Raw genomic sequence first — 19467 nt, forward strand, 5'->3', positions numbered from 1 at the left:
CGAAACCTTACCTTTCATTTTGCACTGCCAAGCAAAAATGAGCACAAAAATCGGGATTTAGGCCACGCAGAACTGATTTATTTAAAAAATGACGTAATCTTCATTTGGCGGCACTTCACACTATTCGATAGAATAAATTTCTCAACGAAATCGACACTGTGCAGTGCTTTCCCAATGTCAGCTGATTTGGCCACAGGTAGGTTCTCAAGGTACCTTCTCAATTTCCTCGCCATATCGGCGGCCTCCGTGCTGCTGTGAGCTCGCTCTTCGCCTTCTTCTTCACTCTCATCGCTGCTCGTAGCATCATCTGTAGGAAGCAGCTGATCGACAATTTCTTGGTCGGTCAATTCCGGCGCCACAGCCAAGTTGTCATCGGCAGCAATAAAGTCCTCGAACGTAACATTCAGAACCGCCAGTTGACGCCATGTCGTCTCGTCGAAATTGTCCGCTTCACCTTCAGAATCGTGGGCATCGTTGGGCTCAGTCTCGCTGGCGTATGGGGCTAGGCCAGCATCAACAAAGCAATTTCTTATTGTCGACTGTGCCACTTCGTTCCATGCACCGTACAGCATGTCCGGCGTAGTTTTGAGGTTTATGGCCCCTGTCTATGTCAAATATGAGCTGCGTAACCAATCGCTTTCGGTAGCAGCATTTTAGTCGGCGAATGATGCCCCTGTCTAATGGCTGCAGCACTGAGGTCGAGTTCGGCGGCAAAAAAAATAGGCCGACCGCTTCAAGTGGTACAGACACCTTATGGGCAGAGCAGTTGTCTAATATAAGGAGCACTTTCCTGCGCTGCTCTGCAATGTCTTTGTCGAAGGCCTTCAGCCATGCTTCAAGGAGTGACGTCGTCATCCACGCCTTTTTGTTCGAGCGATAGTCCGCTTGGATATTTCGGGCATTGCGCAGGCACCTGGGGCAAGCAGATTTACCAATAACAGTTAGCCGCCTTTTATCTGACCCATCCATGTTGACACAAACAACGACGGTAACGCGGTCTTTGCTTTTCTTGCCTCCTCGGCACAGTTCGTTCTTCGCAACGAGTGACCTTTCCGGGAGCAGCTTAAAAAAAAGCGCAGTCTCGTCCACGATGTAGGCATCGCGCATTTCGTAGCCATCCAGTTGCATGCGGAAGATTTCTGCCCACTTCTCGCAGTTCTCTACATCGACGGCTGCTTCTTCGCCCAACAAGGTGTGGCAAACAATCTGGTGGCGGTCTAAATCGCTGCAGCCAGCTGCAGCCGGCCGCTGCTTGCATAGAAGTCATCGTGGCCTAAGACGCAAGCGAGACTTCTTGCCTTCATTTGAAGCACGGCACCAGACACAGGCAGGTTGCGCGCTCTAACGTCCTTGAACCACGCGAACAAGGCATCTTCAACATCCTGGTGGTGACAATACCTGACACGCTTCCTGTCGTTCTTCACGGCGCCTGCAGAGTGCAAGTTTTCTATCTTCTGCCTTGCGCTCAGTATGGTTGACAGAGTACTAGGCGCAACGCCGAAGTCTGCGGCAATCTCTTTCTTCTTGCGCCCGCTGTCGACCGCCCTGAATATTTTTATCTTCGTTTAAGAGAAACTGCTTTGCGTTTCGGCGCCGCCATGCTGCAAGACGCCGGCACGACCTCGAGCAAAGTGAGCACACGCCCGGGTCGGCAAAAAGTAAGGGCAGGGGCACGCGGGCGGTGGTTCGATCACGTGCAGATCACATGCCAGGCAGCCGTTGATGCTAGATTCACTCGCGGTCCCTAGATGGCGTAGCGTGCGAAAGCACGGGTGATTCAAACACATTTTAGGTGGAGGCGACGCGGGCGGTGGTTCGATCACGTACCGGTCACATGCCAGGCAGCCGTTGATGCTAGATTCATTCGCGATCCCTAGATGGCGTGGCGTGCGAAAGTGCGGGTGATTCAAACACATTTTAGGTGGAGGCGATTGATAAAACCGAAATTTAGCGTTTTGAAAAAATTTTTTTTTTTTGCTTCTTTGCGGATTTTGAGTCGTGTGAATACGAAATATGCTTCGTTATAACCGATTTAGCGTCAAATTTTCAGTTTTTCATTTTGTTATACAGATAGAACTCCCATAGAAATAAAGCACAGCCAACCAAACTTTGCTTTTACTTCGTTATATCCGATAATTCGCTGTATCCGTGTTCGTTATAACGAGGTTCGACTGTACGTATTTTTGGCACAGGGAGTGCACATTTGTTCCGTAACAGCGAAATGGGACACCTTTTAAGGAAGTCAAGACAGTTACAATTGTGTAATATAAATTTTTGGGCTTCAGCTATGGTCATTTAGCTTGCAAAATCTGCTGGGAGAGTGATTGCAATTTGGCATGCTGCCAAGATCCCTCCCTCAGTAGCAGGTGGTCTGTGCAGCAGAAAGCGCTAAAAACTGAGGAGCAAGGTAAAAGAGCAAATGCTTTAAAATAAGCAAGTAAAAAACACTTCAATGCACTAGTCAGTGCCCGAAACGTCGTGAAGCTGAGCATGAATCACTGATGCGAGGCTGATAGCTGCGATCACCGCAGGCTTGCAGCAAAGCTCAGAAAACGAAACTATGCAACGATACGGCGCCTCCAATTGCTTGGAGTACTATTTGGACCTCCACATGGCCCTACGCCAGTCCATGCCCAAATTAATCAGCTGTAAGGGCCGAATTTACAGCTCACGCGACATCACAAGCCTGATGTATGCAACTACGTCCACTGCTCTTTCGCGCACCAGGAACGTTGAAGCAAGGCAAAATATAGTGAATTAACTGAAAGAGCACTACAAGTAGAGAGGTTTTAAACTGCATTGAAAATATAACCAGCCAACCAAGAATTTGAAGTGTGTTGCAATTAGGTGAAAGACTGAACTATCTGAGTTTCGATTATAGATACTAAATGCATCACTGCAGTCTCTTTTCCAAAGTGCAGGCATGTTCTTATAGAGAAAAAAAATGGTAAGATAGAAAACCACCTGCTGGGCAGTTCGCAATGCTCTGCTGCTTGCGGGGATCAAAGGCACCAGTGCGCATCACGTAATCCGTGTTGAGTGCCAGCACGTTGACCCAGTGGCCGTGGCATTGCAGCGTCCTGCACAGGATGCCCTGAACAATGTGACAGGAGGAGGCACGAGCCAATGTGAAGGCAGTTGGTGCACAGCCCTCAATATTTTGCATGGCAAGCATGGCTGATAAGTATGCATATCAGAAAGCAAATATGACTTCTCCTCACACTCTATATTTACATTCTGCTTCTTTGTTGTTTCCTCCCCATGTCATTTAGGTGCCATCTGCTGCCAGGTGGCTGCCTAACTATTCCCGTTAACACATTTAGCAGAAAACAGCAAAAGAAGGCAAAGAAAACTGCTATCACAACAGCGAAGTGGATGAACAGGACGCACTGTGAAAGCTTACTTTTTCAATCTTTGTGGATGTCAACCTATATAGCATAATGTGAAAATATTAAAAAATACACACATAACCCACATGACAAATGTCATTGTTCACATCCTGCAGCATGCATTTTAGGACACAACCCACGTCGTAGCTAAAGATAAACATTCCAGGTGTTGTGCATTATGTGATTGCACAAAAGTGAACCACAGAAGCCGCTTTTCGATGGAGGCACCCATGCACTGTGTCATGTCAGTGCATGTTAAGGAGTATAGACACCTAACTTTGATGGCATTTTTCTTCTTGTTAATGATGCGTAAGTCATTCCTGTATATGGTATAGCGCCTGCCGACGCTATAAAGCGGAGGCGCTATGATTAGTGTTAAAGGAAAATAAAGATGTACAGCGTGTGCTCGGAGCGCAGGCACGGCACGGGCTGTTCAGAATGAGAAGCCTGCCACGCTGGTCATCTTGCTCTGGTGCTCCATCGCAACAGTGATGACTCCGGCCTAAGAAATGACAGACCCCAGCAACCTACCACTCTCAGGCGACCTTCCGCCTGATGCTACCTTGCGCCAACGAGACGTCGCAGCTCTCCAGCTCCGCCTACCAGCATTCTGGCCCAAGTGTCCGCAGATCTGGTTCGCCCAAGTGGAAGCCATCTTCCATCTGCACCACATCACTTCGGAGGCATCTCGGTTTCGGCATCTCGGTACTTTCCAACCTGCCTCCTGAAGTGGCTCAAGAGGTGGCGAACATTATCGCTGGACCCTTGGGCGATGCCCCGTACCAGCGACTAAAGCAGGGCCTTCTGGACCGCACCACGGCGTCCAAGAGTGCACGCTTCCAGCAGCTGCTCACCTACGAAGAGCTTGGAGACCGCCGCCCCTCCCAGCTACTCACTAGCATGCGGCAGCTCCTGGGCAAAAGCAACGCCGACTCAAATGGCGCAATGTTGAGGCAGCTCTTCCTTCAACGCTTGCCGCAGTCCACCCGCCTCATCTTGGCTGCTGCAGGGGACTTGAACCTTGACCGCCTCGCCCAGCTCGCTGATCGAGTCCACGACGCGACTTCTCCTTTCTTCACTGCCCTCTCTTCTCCACCGGAGACCTCCGTCATTTCACGGTTAGAGGCCCGGAACGATCAGCTGGCCGCTTCTATCGATGCCCTTCGGATGTCCTCTCATGCCCAGCATGGTTTCTCCTCAACACATCGTCGCCATTCGTCTTCGCTGAGCGGTCCGCACTCGTCCAATCCTCGCAGTCCGCATCTCTGCTGGTATCACTGAACTTTCCAGCACTGCGCCCGCCAGTGCACTCCACCATGCAAGTGGTCGGGAAACGCGGAGCGAGATCACTGACTGCGGTGTGTGACCTTGCTCTTCAACCTGGCCGCCTTTTCGTCGTCATGGACCGCATTTCTGGCCTGCGCTTCCTCGTCGACACTGGTGCTGAAGTCAGCGCACTGCCGTCCTCCAAGGCCGACCGTGCTTCCAAGTCATATGGGCCTATTCTCCGTTCGGCCAACTCAACCTCCATCGCAACGTATGGTCTCCGATTCCTCCCTCTGGACATTGGCCTGCGGCGCACATTTCGATGGGTCTTCATCGTCGCTGATGTACATCAACCCATCCTCGGATCCGACTTCCTGACGCACTTTGATCTGGACGTCAGCATGCGTCGCCATCGTCTCATCGACAGCAAGACGCGTCTTTCCATCACTCGCATTATATCGGCTGTCGCTTCCACTGGCATCCGAACTCTGATTCCGTCATGCCCGTACGCCCAAGTCCTCACAGACTTTCCCGAGGTCACGGGGCCTTGTAATCTCCATCAGCCACCCAAGCACGGTATAACCCACCACATTGTCACGCATGGTCCACCTGTCGCAGCTCGTCCGTGCCGCCTCTTCGGTGAGCGTCTGGCTATTGCAAAACGGGAATTCGATCACATGCTCCAGCTGGGTATAATTCGCCCTTCATCCAGCGCTTGGGCTTCACCACTCCATCTGGAGCCCAAGAAAGAACCGGGTGACTGGCATCCGTGTGGCAACTACCGGGCTCTCAACGCTCACACGGTCCACGACAGCTATCCCCTTCCACACATCCAAGACTTCACTGGACATCTGGAAGGCTGCAAGATCTTTAGTAAAGTGGACCTTGTCAAGGTGTACCACCAAATCCCTGTTGAACCGGCCCATATTCCGAAGACGGCCATCACTACACCCTTCGGACTGTTTGAGTATGTGCGCATGCCATTTGGGCTACGCAACGCAGCTCAAACTTTCCAAAGATTCATTGCTGAAGTGACACGTGGACTCCCAGCGGTATTTGCCTACATCGACGACATCCTCAACGAGAGTCGTACTCCCCAGGATCACGAGCGTCACCTCCGGGGACTCTTTCAACGCCTCCAAGAGTTTGGCTTGGTCGTCAATGCCCAGAAATGTTTTGGCTCTTCTGAGCTCGAGTTCTTGGGCCACCACATCTCGGCGCAGGGAATTTGTCCATTGCCTTCTCACGTCCAGGCTGTTAAGGACTTTCCAGCACTGACTACCCTACGCAAGCTCCGTGAGTTCCTGGGCCTAGTGAATTTTTCACGGCGCTTTATTCCGCACTGCGCCGAGCTTCTTCACCCCCTGACTGACCTTCTCCGCACCACCAAGTCCTCATCCTCCGAGATTTCCTGGTCTCCCGAAGCTCAGGCCGCTTTCACTGCTGCAAAACAAGCCCTAACCGATTCAGTCATCCTCATCCAACCTAGGACTTCCGCGCCGACTCGCATCATGCTGGATGCTTCTAGCGTGGCCATTGGTGCGATTCTCCAGCAGCAGATCGACTTCGAGTGGCACCCACTGGATTTCTTTACTCGGAAGCTCCAGCCTGCCGAGACTCACTACAGCGTATTTGGCCATGAGCTGCTTGCCATCTACTCCACCATCCAACACTATCGTCACTTCTTGGAGGGCCAGCCATTTTACGTTCTCACGGACCATAAGCCTCTGGTGTATGTGTTCCGTACGAACTCTTCAAAGTATGTCGCCCGTGAACTTCGTCAGCTGGCCTACATATCGGAGTTCACAACCGATATTCGACATATCAAAGGCACTGACAACGAGGCAGCTGACGCACTTTCACGCATTACCACCATTGGCGTGTCTTCACCTGCTGTGGACTGGCAATCTCTGGCCCGGGCGCAGCTTGAAGACCCTGAGCTGCACGCCCTGCGTGCCCATCCCCGAGCCCTCCGTCTGCAGCTCGTGCCTCATCCGTTTGTACCCGAATCGCTCTGGTGCGACATATCATCGGCTCTACCGCGACCGTTCATCCCGGAGGCCTTTCGTCGTGCCATTTTCCATTCCCTCCATGACATCTGCCATCCTAGCATTCGAGCCACGCAGCGCCTCGTTACCCAGCGGTATGTCTGGCTGAACATTAACACCGACATTCACCAGTGGGCCCGCTCGTGCCTTGCCTGCCAGTCCACCAAAGTGACACGCCATACCAAGACTCCCCCTCAGTCTTTCCTGCCACCTGTATCGCGCTTTGACCATATTCATCTTGACCTGGTTGGACCGCTTCCCCCCTCTCAGGGCTACAAGCATATTCTGACGATGGTTGACCGCTTCACCCGTTGGCCCGAAGCCGTGCCAATTCCGGACATTACTGTGCAAACAGTTGCCAGAGCTTTCGTTTCAGCGTGGGTTTCCCGCTTCGGCTGCCCCGGCATTGTTACCACGGATCGCGGCCGCCAGTTCGAACGTGCCCTCTTCACTTCGCTCACACGGCTACTCGGCACTAAACACTGCTGCACCACATCATACCATCCCTGTGCCAACGGCATGGTCGAGCGGCTCCATCGCCAGCTCAAGGCTGCCCTCTCTGCGTGCCTGGATCGCGAGCACTGGGTCGACCACTTCCCTATGGTGCTCCTAGGCCTACGTGCCATCCTGCGTCATGACCTTGGCTGTTCGGCGGCCGAACTCGTCTTCGGTACATTCCTGCGGCTGCCCGGAGACTTGTTCGTACCTTCGGCTCCCTAATCTCAGCCCCTACAATACCTTCATCGCCTACAAGACTGTCTTCAGCATCTGCGCCCAGTGCCGCCTCGCTCATTTGCCCATCAAGTCTTTGTGCACCCAGACCTTGCTTCCTCGACACATGTGTCTCTCAGGCGGGACGCTGTAAAGGCGCCTCTTACCCCCTCATATGATGGCCGTACCGCGTCCTCAACAGGATGACAAAGTTAGCAACAATCCTGCTGGATGGTCGTGAAGAGGTCGTCTCTCTAGATCGCCTCAAACCCGCGTACCTCGAGGCACCTGCCCAGGAGCTCCCCTCAGATGTTCCCGGCTTATCTGCAGACCTGCTTGCCGCTGTGGCACCCCCATCTCTGCCCCGTCGGCACGTACATTTCGCCGTTTCATCTAGGCGGGGGGCCCTATAGCGCCCGCCGTTATAAAGTAGATGCGCTGAGATCAGTGTTAGAGGAAAATAAAGATGTACGGCGCGTGCTTGGAGAGCAGGCACGGCACGGGCTGTTCAGAATGAGAAGCCTGCCACACTGGTCATCTTGCTCTGGTGCTCCATCGCAACAATGGATCACCATATGGTTTTCGCCTACAACCACTAAATTATAAAGAAATTTTCTTTTCTCACCAGTTTTATTTTCAGCAGCTGATAGGTGGCTGTGACATCACAATCAAGTCTAGGTCACGTGAGGCATAAAAAAAAAAAAAAAAAACTGATATAACCGCTGACAATGCACTCTTGATTTCTGTTCATGAGGTAGGCTGGCTTCAGCATTCTAGTCAATTTAAAAGAGAGGATTTTTTTTTCGTCCCTCACATGACCTAGACTTGACTTTTGTGCCACAGTGATCACTCGGCTGTTGCACCGAAACAGGTGACTTGACTTTTGTGCCACAGTGATCACTCGGCTGTTGCACCGAAACAGGTGAGAGAAGAAATTCGATTACAAAGTATTCAGAGGTCCATGCACAGCAATGTCTCAGGCATCATTACAAAGGATAAAACTCAAATCCAAAAATTACGTGTCTATAGGGCCATTTTTTTTTTACCTACACCACCTACACCAGTGCAGCAAAAATCCATTGCAGGTATAGGAGATTTGCTATACAGTAAAAGCTCGTTAATTCGAACCTCGATAATTCGAATTTTCGGATAATTCGAACTGCACTACTAGGTCCGGCCAAGCTCCATAGAGATCTGTGTATAAAAAAGCCCGCTAATTCGAACGTGAATCGGTTCCGCTACGGATAATTCGAACTACGCGCCGCCGCGTCTGGGCGGCTTGGCGCACATCACGCGGCAAAAAAAAAAAAAAAAAGGAAAAGTAAAGAAACACCTCCGCGATCGGTAGGCATAATTAGAGGCTGCGCACGTCCAATACGGGGACAGAATAAGGAACCAGGTAAAACCATGGAAGAGTGGGTAAAACTTAAATGGCGCCATGACCGGCGTGGCGGCCGGCGGCGTTGAAGGGAGGGGACGCGGCCGCGGCATGGTCAGTGCATGGCCGCGCGGCGGCGGCTGCCTGCTCTCTCTTCTGCGCAACCTCCGTAGCTCGCAACTAAATACTCGTTAATTCCAACCCTGTTAATTTGGAAATAGGGATGAGTACTGTCGGCGCAGTCTCAGCCAATGCCCATAAAAGGCTATGATCTCGGTCGGGCACTATGAGTTAAACTTTTTTTTTTTCTTTTTGCGATAGCCAACCATCCTTCCACCCATCAGTCGTCAACGGAAGCAGGCGAGTCGGCCGCGATCATGACGCCGGCTTTTAGCACCGTTCGTTCCGATGATTGGAGTGGGACGGCGCCGCCCGCCCAAGTCGCTCATAGCATGATAAAGCGAATGTACTGAAAAGGAGGCTTGCACAACCGGACAAGCGCTGGCCCTTTGCCAAGTTCGCTTTCCTGCCGCCTGCCCCAGCTAAAGTCAAAAGATAAACACGCCGTTATCGCCGCGCAGCATCTTGGCGCACTGCCAAGAATTGTGTTGTGGACCGTGAAGGCGCAACGGAGGGACGCGCTAACGACTGACGCCTTTATTTTTTTATTTTTTTTTTTTTCAGATTCGTAGGCACAAATCGGGGCTGGGTGGGTTCATTATGCGAGCGAGTTCGTTACCCGACTAAATACGGTACATTTACCGTTGTACGAACGGTTTTGGTCACTTTTTTCGAGGCCATTCGATAATTCGAACATCGGATAATTCGAACTTTTTTCCCGGTCCCGTGAAGTTCGAATTAACGAGCTTTTACATTGGTGTAGCTGGTGTAGGTTAAACAAATGGCCCTCCTATTGTATTAAAGGACTCAAGGTGGTCAAAATTTCCAGAGCCTTTGCTACGGCACCTTTCACAGGCTGTCACTTTGTGACATTAAACCCTATAAATCCAACCAAACCAAAAGTGAACTACAGTAGGTACTTTTGAAAAGCCACCTACTCATTTCAATTGAACGTTTTTATCTGCAACTATGTTGGAAAAAATGTCACAAGCTCCCTGAGGGCATACAGCATCTTCTAGGAGTGGTCCCATTTGCACTTGGTGAAAATTACAGAGAGGTCAATGCAGATTTTCACAGCAAAGCTGCTCTATATAGCTTGACATTGCGTGTAGACTGTGTTGAAACAGCATACCAAAGTATACACTGTTTCACCATACCAAATCAACATTATGATAAAGCATGTGGTTTAAATCACAGTACTAGTGTCTGCAAAATAAAATGGAGCACATGAATGAACAAATTTTTGTTTCGTGGCGTGCCCTGCAAGCGGATGCGCATGTGTATATCCTGGTTGCTTGTGGGACACCCGGATGTTCAGCCTGACACCCTTGGTGTTCGCTTCATCGGCAGCCCAGACGAAAAAGAGCACTTGTTCCACAGGCCCGTGCTCCGTTTTATTTTGAAAACACTAGTACATGATGTATACCTAGCTGTGCAGCCAGGTCAATGATGGCTCATCATGGCCATGGAAGGAAGTGCCACATGACATAAGTCGAAAGAATCCTGAAAACTCACAGTGTCAGCCCTCCAGACCTTGATGGTGCAGTCCTGAGAAGCAGTGTAGATAAGCCCTGTGCCACCCCAGCGAACGCAGGTCACCGACTGGACATGACCGGCAAGGGTTAGCCGCGTCTGTGCCAGTGTGGTGTCCCAGATGCGCACGGTGCCGTCTTTGCTACCGCTCGCCAGGGAACGGCATGCAGCATTCCTGTTTGGCAGATCCAACTTTTATTACTGGCATGAACAAGACTTTGAGCATAGTGCATGCTTGGATCAGCACTGAAAAGAGGAGGGAAAAAAAAAGCAGCAAGCTACTTATGTTGTTATGAACAAAATCAAGAATATCTACGAGCACATCAGCTGGGGAAGTGGCACACTTCTCTGCTCCAATGCAAACGCACTACATGGCTCGAGCTCAGTGAACGCCAGGTAAAACATGAGGCAAAAAAAGCAAAGCATTAGTTCTCCATTTCACTGACTCAAAACAATACAAGACACTGGTCATAGCTAGTAGGCAAGCCAACCAGCCAAAGTACAGAAGCTCTGCTAAGTGAAGAAATGCACACAAGTTTTATGACAAAATAAAATAGTGTGCTGCCTTTCCATCAGCACTGAAAAGTGTGAAATTTATTTTCATAATTATGCCTTCACAGAGCAAAGACATGCCTTACCATCAGCACTGAAAAGTGTGACATTTATTTTCATAATTATGCCTTCACAGAGCAAAGACATCTGGACTGGCCAACAAGGGACATGCACACTCTTGATTTTATGGGAGAATGCAGCTTTGAAACTGCAAAAATTGGCCAAAAAAATTGATTTTTTGAAAATTGTTCCATTAATTTGTATACCTCGTTTTCTATATTGGTCTGAAAGTTACACTGCTGAAATCCGCTGGGGAATCCTCTGGTCCTGTTTTCTGACTGCATGCTCATCTCCCGGAGCAAGTTTCTTCACGATAGTCTTATTTTGACTTCGCTTGTTTTGTTGCACTTCTAGGAGATCAAGGCATTCCTTGTTCTTAAAATCTGTTAAATGCCGCTTTCATCAATTTTCTTCCGTGTTTAGATATGTCAATGAACACTGCCTCAAGAAAGCTCAAAATTAAAATATGTGTTTTGCAAAAAACAAATTCTAGGCACGCTTTGACCTGTAGCATGTCTGTAGGAACACAATGAATGTAGTAATACAGCCTTCTGCCACGTTCTGTTAACTCTCAGGCTTTCACAAGATTCAGGGGGAAAATAAACAATGCAAAGCAATGTTCTACAGACATACTGTCAGTGTCCTAAAACCAAAATGCGCCAAAACTAATTTGCCCAACAGAAAGCTCCATTCGCTCTTTCCTAAGAGACAATTCTAGGGTGGTGTGCATAAAACATTTTTCACCCATAAACTTAACCACATTGCAGAATCCTACTTTCAATGATATTAAGAAAATACCGAATATACATCGATTACAAAGAAAAAAAAATGCTTAATGGGAAAAATTTGAGAGATCCACACAAAAATGCAGTCAGGCAATAGGAAAACAATAAACCTAGAATATGTATTTTTTGCACCAATGCTAAAAATGTGCATGATTCAAGGCTACAGAGTTCTTAATGCTAGCTTCTCTGTCAGCAAAGCAAACAAGGAAATCAATGCTTGCGTACAGTGCTTTTAGGCCACTCTTCAGTGCAGTGTCAATGTTGAAGCCGGGTCTGTTGTGTCGTGTTTTATGGCAAACAGGCAGCTCAGGCCATCATGCGCCCGGATCCCCTTAAGGAAAACTGTCCGCTACACTGCTGGCGGCACTTAAATGCATAGAATGTGCCTTCAGGGAGGCTAGACTAGGTTACATTACATTAGGAAATGAAGGTTCCAGACCTGTTGGTAGTTCAGGCTGAGCAAAGCAATAATCTCTGCTACAAAGTCAAGTGTAGGTGCTGCGAAATCACGAGAACACTGCCATTTTAGAGCGGAGTTTGTGCGACACGAGGATGCCAAGCGCCATACTTGCCATGATCTCTCCATGTTGACTGGTATCATGCAAAGTTGAAAAATACTCCCCCATACTGCTGACAAATACAGATTCTAAAACTGAAGTACAGTTCTTTTTCAACACACTGAATATCTTTGAAATCAGGGTTACCGTGCTAGTAGACAACAGAATAGGAAGTGGACAGCATACTGTTCATTTACTTTTCTGTCGCCTGTGTCTGACAGAGCAGTAACCCTCGATTTCAAAGATGCAGATGCATCAACTGACCTAGCTTTCTGCTCCAATACTGAATGTCATTAGATGTCCAGAACCAGTCCGGACTGCTCAGAATGAAACATTCCCTGTCAAGCTGAATGATTTGAATAGACGCAGTAAGGCAAGAGTTAAGATACATACACCACTGGGGGACAGACGTGAAACAGGCATTGTCTTTGCACTTCTCACAAAGTTTAGCACGAGACACAGCACTCTGTTAAACATGATCAGATGATTCGCCAGTGTGTGGCAAGGATGTGAGGTACCAACACAACACACTTGAGTATAACAATGTTCACATTTTTTTTTTTTATGGCCATCAGATGTCAGCTTTAAGGCCTGTCCAAAATTTCTTTGGCATATTTGTTTTGCTCTGCAGTGACACTTGAACAGATGAAATGAGTCACAGCCATATACATAGTTAGCATTTTCATAAGGTTCAATTTAGCCAATCACTAAGAAGAATTTCAGCAAAAGCATCTCACACTATCAAGCACCATGACCTGAATTGCCTGATGCCAATGACTCTCAATTTGGGCTAATTTCGTAAAAAAGAAACCCATAGCACACTCGTAATGAAATAATAACATCGACTGTTTTAGATATCTCATTTATGGCTGGCCAACTCTATCCCTCGTGCAGCCTTTGTCAATAACGTGCAACACACCCGGTTTGCTTTTGGGCCGCACTGTGCTCCAAATCCCTCCAAGACAAAACAAGTTCTTGCTGTCATTGCTCCCACTAAGCGGATGAGCAGCAAGCCCAGTGGCCTGCCTGTTTTTGACGTGTCTGCATTACCGACACCACTCACTGACTTTGCCAATGTCCGTTAGTCTGTCCAAAGCCATTGTTAACTTGGGCAGCATTTCTGAGATGCGAAATGAACCCATTGAAACCCTTGGATCCAGAGTCAGACATGTTACTCCTAGGTCGCATAGGCATATTCGTACGGCTTGGTTAAAGCAGGGTTTTATAACCGTCGGGTGGTGTTTCGCATACAAGGTACATTACAACTGCATTCATGGTACATGTGTACCATGCATGCATACAAGGTACATGTGTAGCCTGGAATCGAAGTGCTAGCACGTGTAATTCGCATTTGACCTAGCCACAATGAATTGGCCATCATTTTTTTGTTGCCACTTGTTTGTGTAGTCCAACATCTTTGCCCTTCCAGCGAACAAAGCTTAGAAACTTGGGTTGGCCAGAGGAGAAGGGAGGACCCAGAAACTATGGTATCTTGTAAGATACGACTGTGACTACAAATGCAGTATCGTCACATAGCTGCAGGTAAAAAGAAAGCATCTGGTAGGCCTCACAGGTGCAAAGGTTCCCAACACAAGCATGTGATCCATTTCTTGTGACCAGCCAATGGCCTTCCAACTTGCTTCCCAGACTCTGGGTCCCAAAGAAATATCTGCATGGAGAGGACGTATATACTATGTCATATACTCCTCGTAAAATGACAGATGTTTTACTTACATTGCTAATCCATTAAAAGGCAACTCCGGCGATTTTTCAGAGCTCACAGATGTCAAGAAAATTTGTATCAGAAGTCCTCCTCAATGGCATGATTATGTGTGCCAAACAGCACAATTCAGAATGCCTTGGTTTTCTTGCAGAGTAATATTAAAGAGAGTGCACTAGTGACTCGTGCTGCCAAGCAGAAAATTTTTACGTCCAATGCTGCGCTCGATGATGTCACAGTCGTAGAGCGTTAAGCAGATGACAGCGGCAATGCAGCAACCCTACTAAATCCGTCTTAATCCTAGAACTAGGTGCGGGTTCGCCTGGGTAGCCTTTGTCCGCAGCTTGGCATGCTTGCAGCTTATCCTGATGTGCATGAGCTTGCCATTCCCCTGGCATGGAGCAGAGGGATGTGCCAAGGGGAAGGCGGCACTACTCTGAAACAACCCAGCACAGCGCAGACACGGACGACCACCTGGAAGCACTCTCTTGCATTCCTTGCAGCAATGTGTTAGCTGGCGTTGTACCACTGGTTGCACAAATTATTACATGAAAAAGAACACATTGATTTGCCACCGATTTCCCCAAAGACAAGGAGATTTGCAACAAATATGGATTCTTTCTACCCAATGCCTCAAATGGTCCCCAAGTTTGAGAACGCAAGTGTGCTCAGAACATTTCATGCAGAACTGCTACCAAGACAGGATGCTTCTGATGGAGGAGTTTAGCCTCGTAAGTAGTAGGTGGTGGTTGAAATCGAATGCTGTGCTAACGATCTTAACGCACGCGATACCTGCTAGACCATTGATATACCTAGGCGCAGCAAAACAAGCAGAGGTAAGTAGGTTAGATGTGTTTTCCTAAACTACCACAAGAAGCGAACCACTACCAAAATTATTGCATCTGTGGAGCATTAATCTCACTCGCGACAAGGCGGACTTTTGAGCCGATGCTGAGATAAGAATGAGATGGAACTAGCAATTAAATGTTCGGTCTCCTTCATAAGCGCCGCATCGATGTTGCACGAAAATGGTTTGGTTTGTGGGGTTTAACGTCCCAAAGCAAATCAGGCTATGAGAGACGCCGTAGTGGAGGACTCCGGAAATTTCGACCACCTGGGGTTCTTTAACGTGCACTGACATCGCACAGCACACGGGCACCTTTGCTTTTCGCCTCCATCAAAAAGCGGCCGCCGAGGCCGGGATTCGATCCCGCATTCTTGGGAACAGTAGTCGAGCGCCGTAACCACTGCGCCACCCCCGGCGGGGCGATATATGCCGGCCACTTGTGCTAAGCTGTGCGAGTGCATAAATGGCTTAGAAATTCTAGCTAGTACTTCATGCAGCACTGACTTAGCAGCAGTCCAGACAATGCCAGGTTGTCTAACAAACCACTATTTTCAGAATCCCTGACAATTCCAGGTTTTTCCTGAGTATTTCAGGTCAAATTCCCTGACGACTAAAGAGGCTCAAAAATATAGCTGCTGATGATAATGAGCACGGACGAATAATTCCCAACAAAAAGCTATTTATTAATCATATTCTGCAATTTACAATAGTGAAAGGCTGTTAATGGCAGGTAAAAACATTTTACTGAAAAGCGCACTGATGCCAGCCTCAGCACAGCTCTTTGATACTGCCAGTTGCGAAACTTTGTATAGGCCCCAGAATCAAAAAACGGCAGTTTTGATTGGTCAAAATTCGGGTGTAATAGAGTGCCTTGATGCGAGGCACCCTAGATCACGGCCGGTCTCGAGGGAGAGCGCGCTCTTAGCGAAAATTCTTATAGATAACAGCCATAGAGCTAATTAAGGGGAGACGAGAGTCTTAGAACGGTCGAAAATGGTCAAAAATCGATTCTGAGAAAAACTCATTTTCGGAACGTTTATCCTTTCGAGCACCTGCACTCGAACTATTAAGGCTGAATTCAGTCAGGAAATGCGATAAAATCGGCTTTTAAAACATCACGGCAGCCATAAAATGCCCCCCGAAAAGAGGAATTGCGTTCGAAATTCCCGCGCGCGCTGAAGCCGGCGATCATTGTCATCTTGTGCTTGGTTTAAAGCTGCTTCCTTTGTACGGAATTTGCGCTATCTCAAAATGGCGACACTCAAGCGAACTGGCTGCGCACGCCGGTTTTCCGAACGCCATTTATGGTCTCTGATTAGCTCTCACATGGCGCATTTTCCAAATGCGCCGTTCCGCCTCTCCCATTGACTGGCATGATTAGCGCGCCATTTTTTTTCTTGCTGTTTTGCGTTCGCCGCCGTGGCCGCCGCTTCATGCGCGTTTCCGTTTGCGTTCGTGTTTCTCAATGCACCGTTTTGTGCAGAGTTTTTCCTTGTGATCAAGATGCCAGAAAACAATCATTGTAACCATGCACGCAACGAGCCTTTGGAAGAAACGGGCAAGGAACAAAAACCAGATGACGGCCATAATTCGTGCCGTCGGGACAGTTGAGTTACAGCTGGAGCCAGAGTTGTTAGATGTGCAGGGAATATTAACCACGCTGCCCGATGACGAGACACCGCGGGTTCAAATTAAAGTGCGGATTGCATCCCGGATCACGGTCATGATCACTGTACACATTGAGTTGATGCCGCCACCGCGTACTACTCTATGGCAGAGCTGGCGCACTGAGTGGTAGGCGCTGAGTCCATTTTGTTGGGAAAGTCCATGGCCCAATGCGAGTTTCACGTCGGATTTAGCACGGAATGCGGTGTCGGTATAGAGTTCGTGAGTGCGGACATGACAGTGTTAAGCAATTTTATCACGCACATGAAGGGCAGAACCTGTGGCGAGATCGCGAAGGCGTGAGCGGTCAACCGCTGGAGTGTCACAACGGACCACAGCTGCAGCTCAGCTCGCCGATCGCTTTTGCGCTGGCCGCTGCTCGCACGATTATTCCTGCTTTTTGTCGCGTACTACTCCCACTCAGCGCTTCCACATATTTTATTGAGTACCCAACTCACATGCGTATTCGTTGTTCTATTGTGGCAATCAGCCTTGCGCTGGCATCAAAGTAATATATCGCACGTCGCCGTGCAGCGTGGCTGCGGTCGGGGCCGCGTGCTCAGCACAAAAAAAAATCTGCATAAATAACATACTTGCTGTGCACCAGCTTAACATGAAAATGCACTGCAGGATATATCGTGCCATTTTCCCTGACTTGGTGAAATTGTTGATGGTTTCCCTGACATTTCCCTGATTTTTCCCGGTGCATGAAATTTCCCTGACAATTCCCGGTTGCTAGACACCCTGAGCACGCTTGTTATGCTCTCACTAGCCATGTATGCCATACAGCTTTTTTTTTTTTGCGATAGCACAGTCATTCATCTCTCAACAATGGCCAGCATTCCCTGCATGCGCACCTGTAATGGCAGCACAGAATTTAATCACATGGTAATTTTATAATCCAAAGTGGACGCTGGTGTTTGCTCTTCGCAGTAGTGTGATGATGCTCTGAGTGTCTTCTGAGAGCAGACCATCATTCAAGCCCTCGCTGTCACACACTAACGTCAAGTGGTGCATTCCACATGGTTCTGTGACAGCAACTTTACAATTGCACACCTCGACAGAACGGCAGCGGGCGCGTGCACACCTGAGTTGTCTTCATGGGGCGTCAAGCAAAGCAGCACTCTCAGGGCATTTCGCGAGAGTTTTAATTTTGATTCAAGTTTTTTTCTTAATTTCAAATTATTGCTTGTGCATTGTAAAAAAATTGGCAGTAGTTGGCTCTGGTTAAACCTGGTTAGTTGCACAAGCAATACTGCAATGGTTTCGCTTAAGGTTCGGCATGTAGTGTAGGTGTTAGGTCCTTCTTATACCATAGGTGATCACACATTGAACACAAGCTTCTGAATGGATTATTCGTGAAACGGCGGTGAAACTCCCGCGTCGCGGAAACACATTCATGAACCCGTCGAGCGTAGTCCAGACGTCTTTACTCTTCCTTGTCCAGAGTCTGGACGATCAGGCCAGCAGGAACGAAAGATTTACATCTTTTCTTCAAATGTGCGGCTCTCATCTCCTCGGTCTCTTCTGCACATTGTCTTTTATGCTCTTCACACCATTTTGCCTGTCTGGCAGCATCACGACCTCGTTATTTCACAAGCCTTTTCTCCCGTTCTTCAGCAGTCTCCTGAGCACGTCGTTGTCGCCTGGTTGCATTCCACCGTTCTTGGCTACTTTGTGATTCTTCTCGTCCTGTTGTTGATGCCGAGTCATCATTGTCCAAGGCATTCTGAAGACTCCATGCAGGATCATTACCAGATGTACAAGTGTCTAGGGGTTGTACGACGCGCTCGTCTAGCAGCATCTTGTGCTCGTCGTTTTCCTAGCCGTTGTACACGTTCTTCAGCAGTTGCTCGAGCCCGTTGCTGTTCTCTGGCTTCGGCGCATCACCGATGCTTCTCCTTGCAAGACTACACAGCAACTGATTTACCCCGACGCGAACTCCTATTTCTCTCTTTCCACTTTCACTCCTGTTAGCGATAGTCTTTTTATTACTGCGCAATTCCTTACCCTGGGCGGCGGCCGTCCGCCCTTTGGACCCTGAGTGGTGCGTCCGGACCACTTCTTTGGCACATGTGCCTGGATTTCAACGCGTGCATGCAACATCGGACCTTGCTCACATCGCATGCGGTGAGAGAGTGCGATCCGGGGAGCGCCAGGAGTGCGAAGTGCGTGAGGACGGGAGTGAGCGGTACATCAGCACAGAGTGTGGACTTTTCTTTCACATCTATATTTTTTTTTCGTTCTAATGCTAACACTCACACCTTCCTCCCTTCCCTCACGGCGCGGTTCAGGTGTCGACGCAGCTACGGCTCAAAGTCAGTCAAGCGTGGCGTCTGCTGGGGATACGCGACAGCTCGAAACCTGGCAGAGTACTGCTTACGCAATAAAATGAAATCACATACTGATATCAACACGCCTTCAGCAATATACATCAACCATTACCTAGGTACAGCTGGAAAATCACCATAGTTGCCCTTTCACAAATGTTTAACAGAAACTTATACCTGGCCATTTTTGCAGCCAGATGCCACATTCTTTCCATCAGGGGCCCAAGTGACACACAGAACCCAATTCTTGTGTCCTGAAAAAGGCAAAGTGCTTCCACAATTAGTCACCAGTAGCAAAACACAAGAATGTAAATTTTAACTGTTGGTAGTGAAGAACAAGTACACATACCTTTGCAGGTGTGGTGAGGAGTTTGTGTGTTGAGGTCCCAGAATCGGACAGTTGTGTCCCCAGAACCACTTGCCAAGTGTCTGTTGACCAGCATTGGTCATGGACACAGGCAAAATAATGCTATTAGTCACAGTACTTCCTTAATTAAAAAAAAAAT

The 19467-nt window shown here is 48.6% G+C and overlaps 1 protein-coding gene across 2 annotated transcripts in view; it reads right to left on the bottom strand.

Moving 5' to 3' along the window:
• Positions 1–19467, bottom strand: part of Nle (notchless protein homolog 1) — a 58850-nt gene that overhangs the window by 35997 nt on the left and 3386 nt on the right. For both annotated transcript variants that reach the window (XM_084599645.1, XM_084599646.1), the window contains 5 exons: positions 19311–19390; positions 19139–19215; positions 13971–14068; positions 10428–10620; positions 2965–3094 (listed from right to left, as the gene is read on the bottom strand). In XM_084599645.1, the coding sequence (XP_084455771.1) occupies positions 2965–3094; positions 10428–10620; positions 13971–14068; positions 19139–19215; positions 19311–19390 (578 nt within the window). The remainder of the gene's footprint in view (positions 1–2964; positions 3095–10427; positions 10621–13970; positions 14069–19138; positions 19216–19310; positions 19391–19467) is intronic.

The sequence above is a fragment of the Amblyomma maculatum genome, chromosome 3 (genome assembly GCF_055883805.1).
Source record: "Amblyomma maculatum isolate TAMU_Amacu chromosome 3, ASM5588380v1, whole genome shotgun sequence".
Taxonomy (NCBI): Eukaryota; Metazoa; Arthropoda; class Arachnida; order Ixodida; family Ixodidae; genus Amblyomma; species Amblyomma maculatum.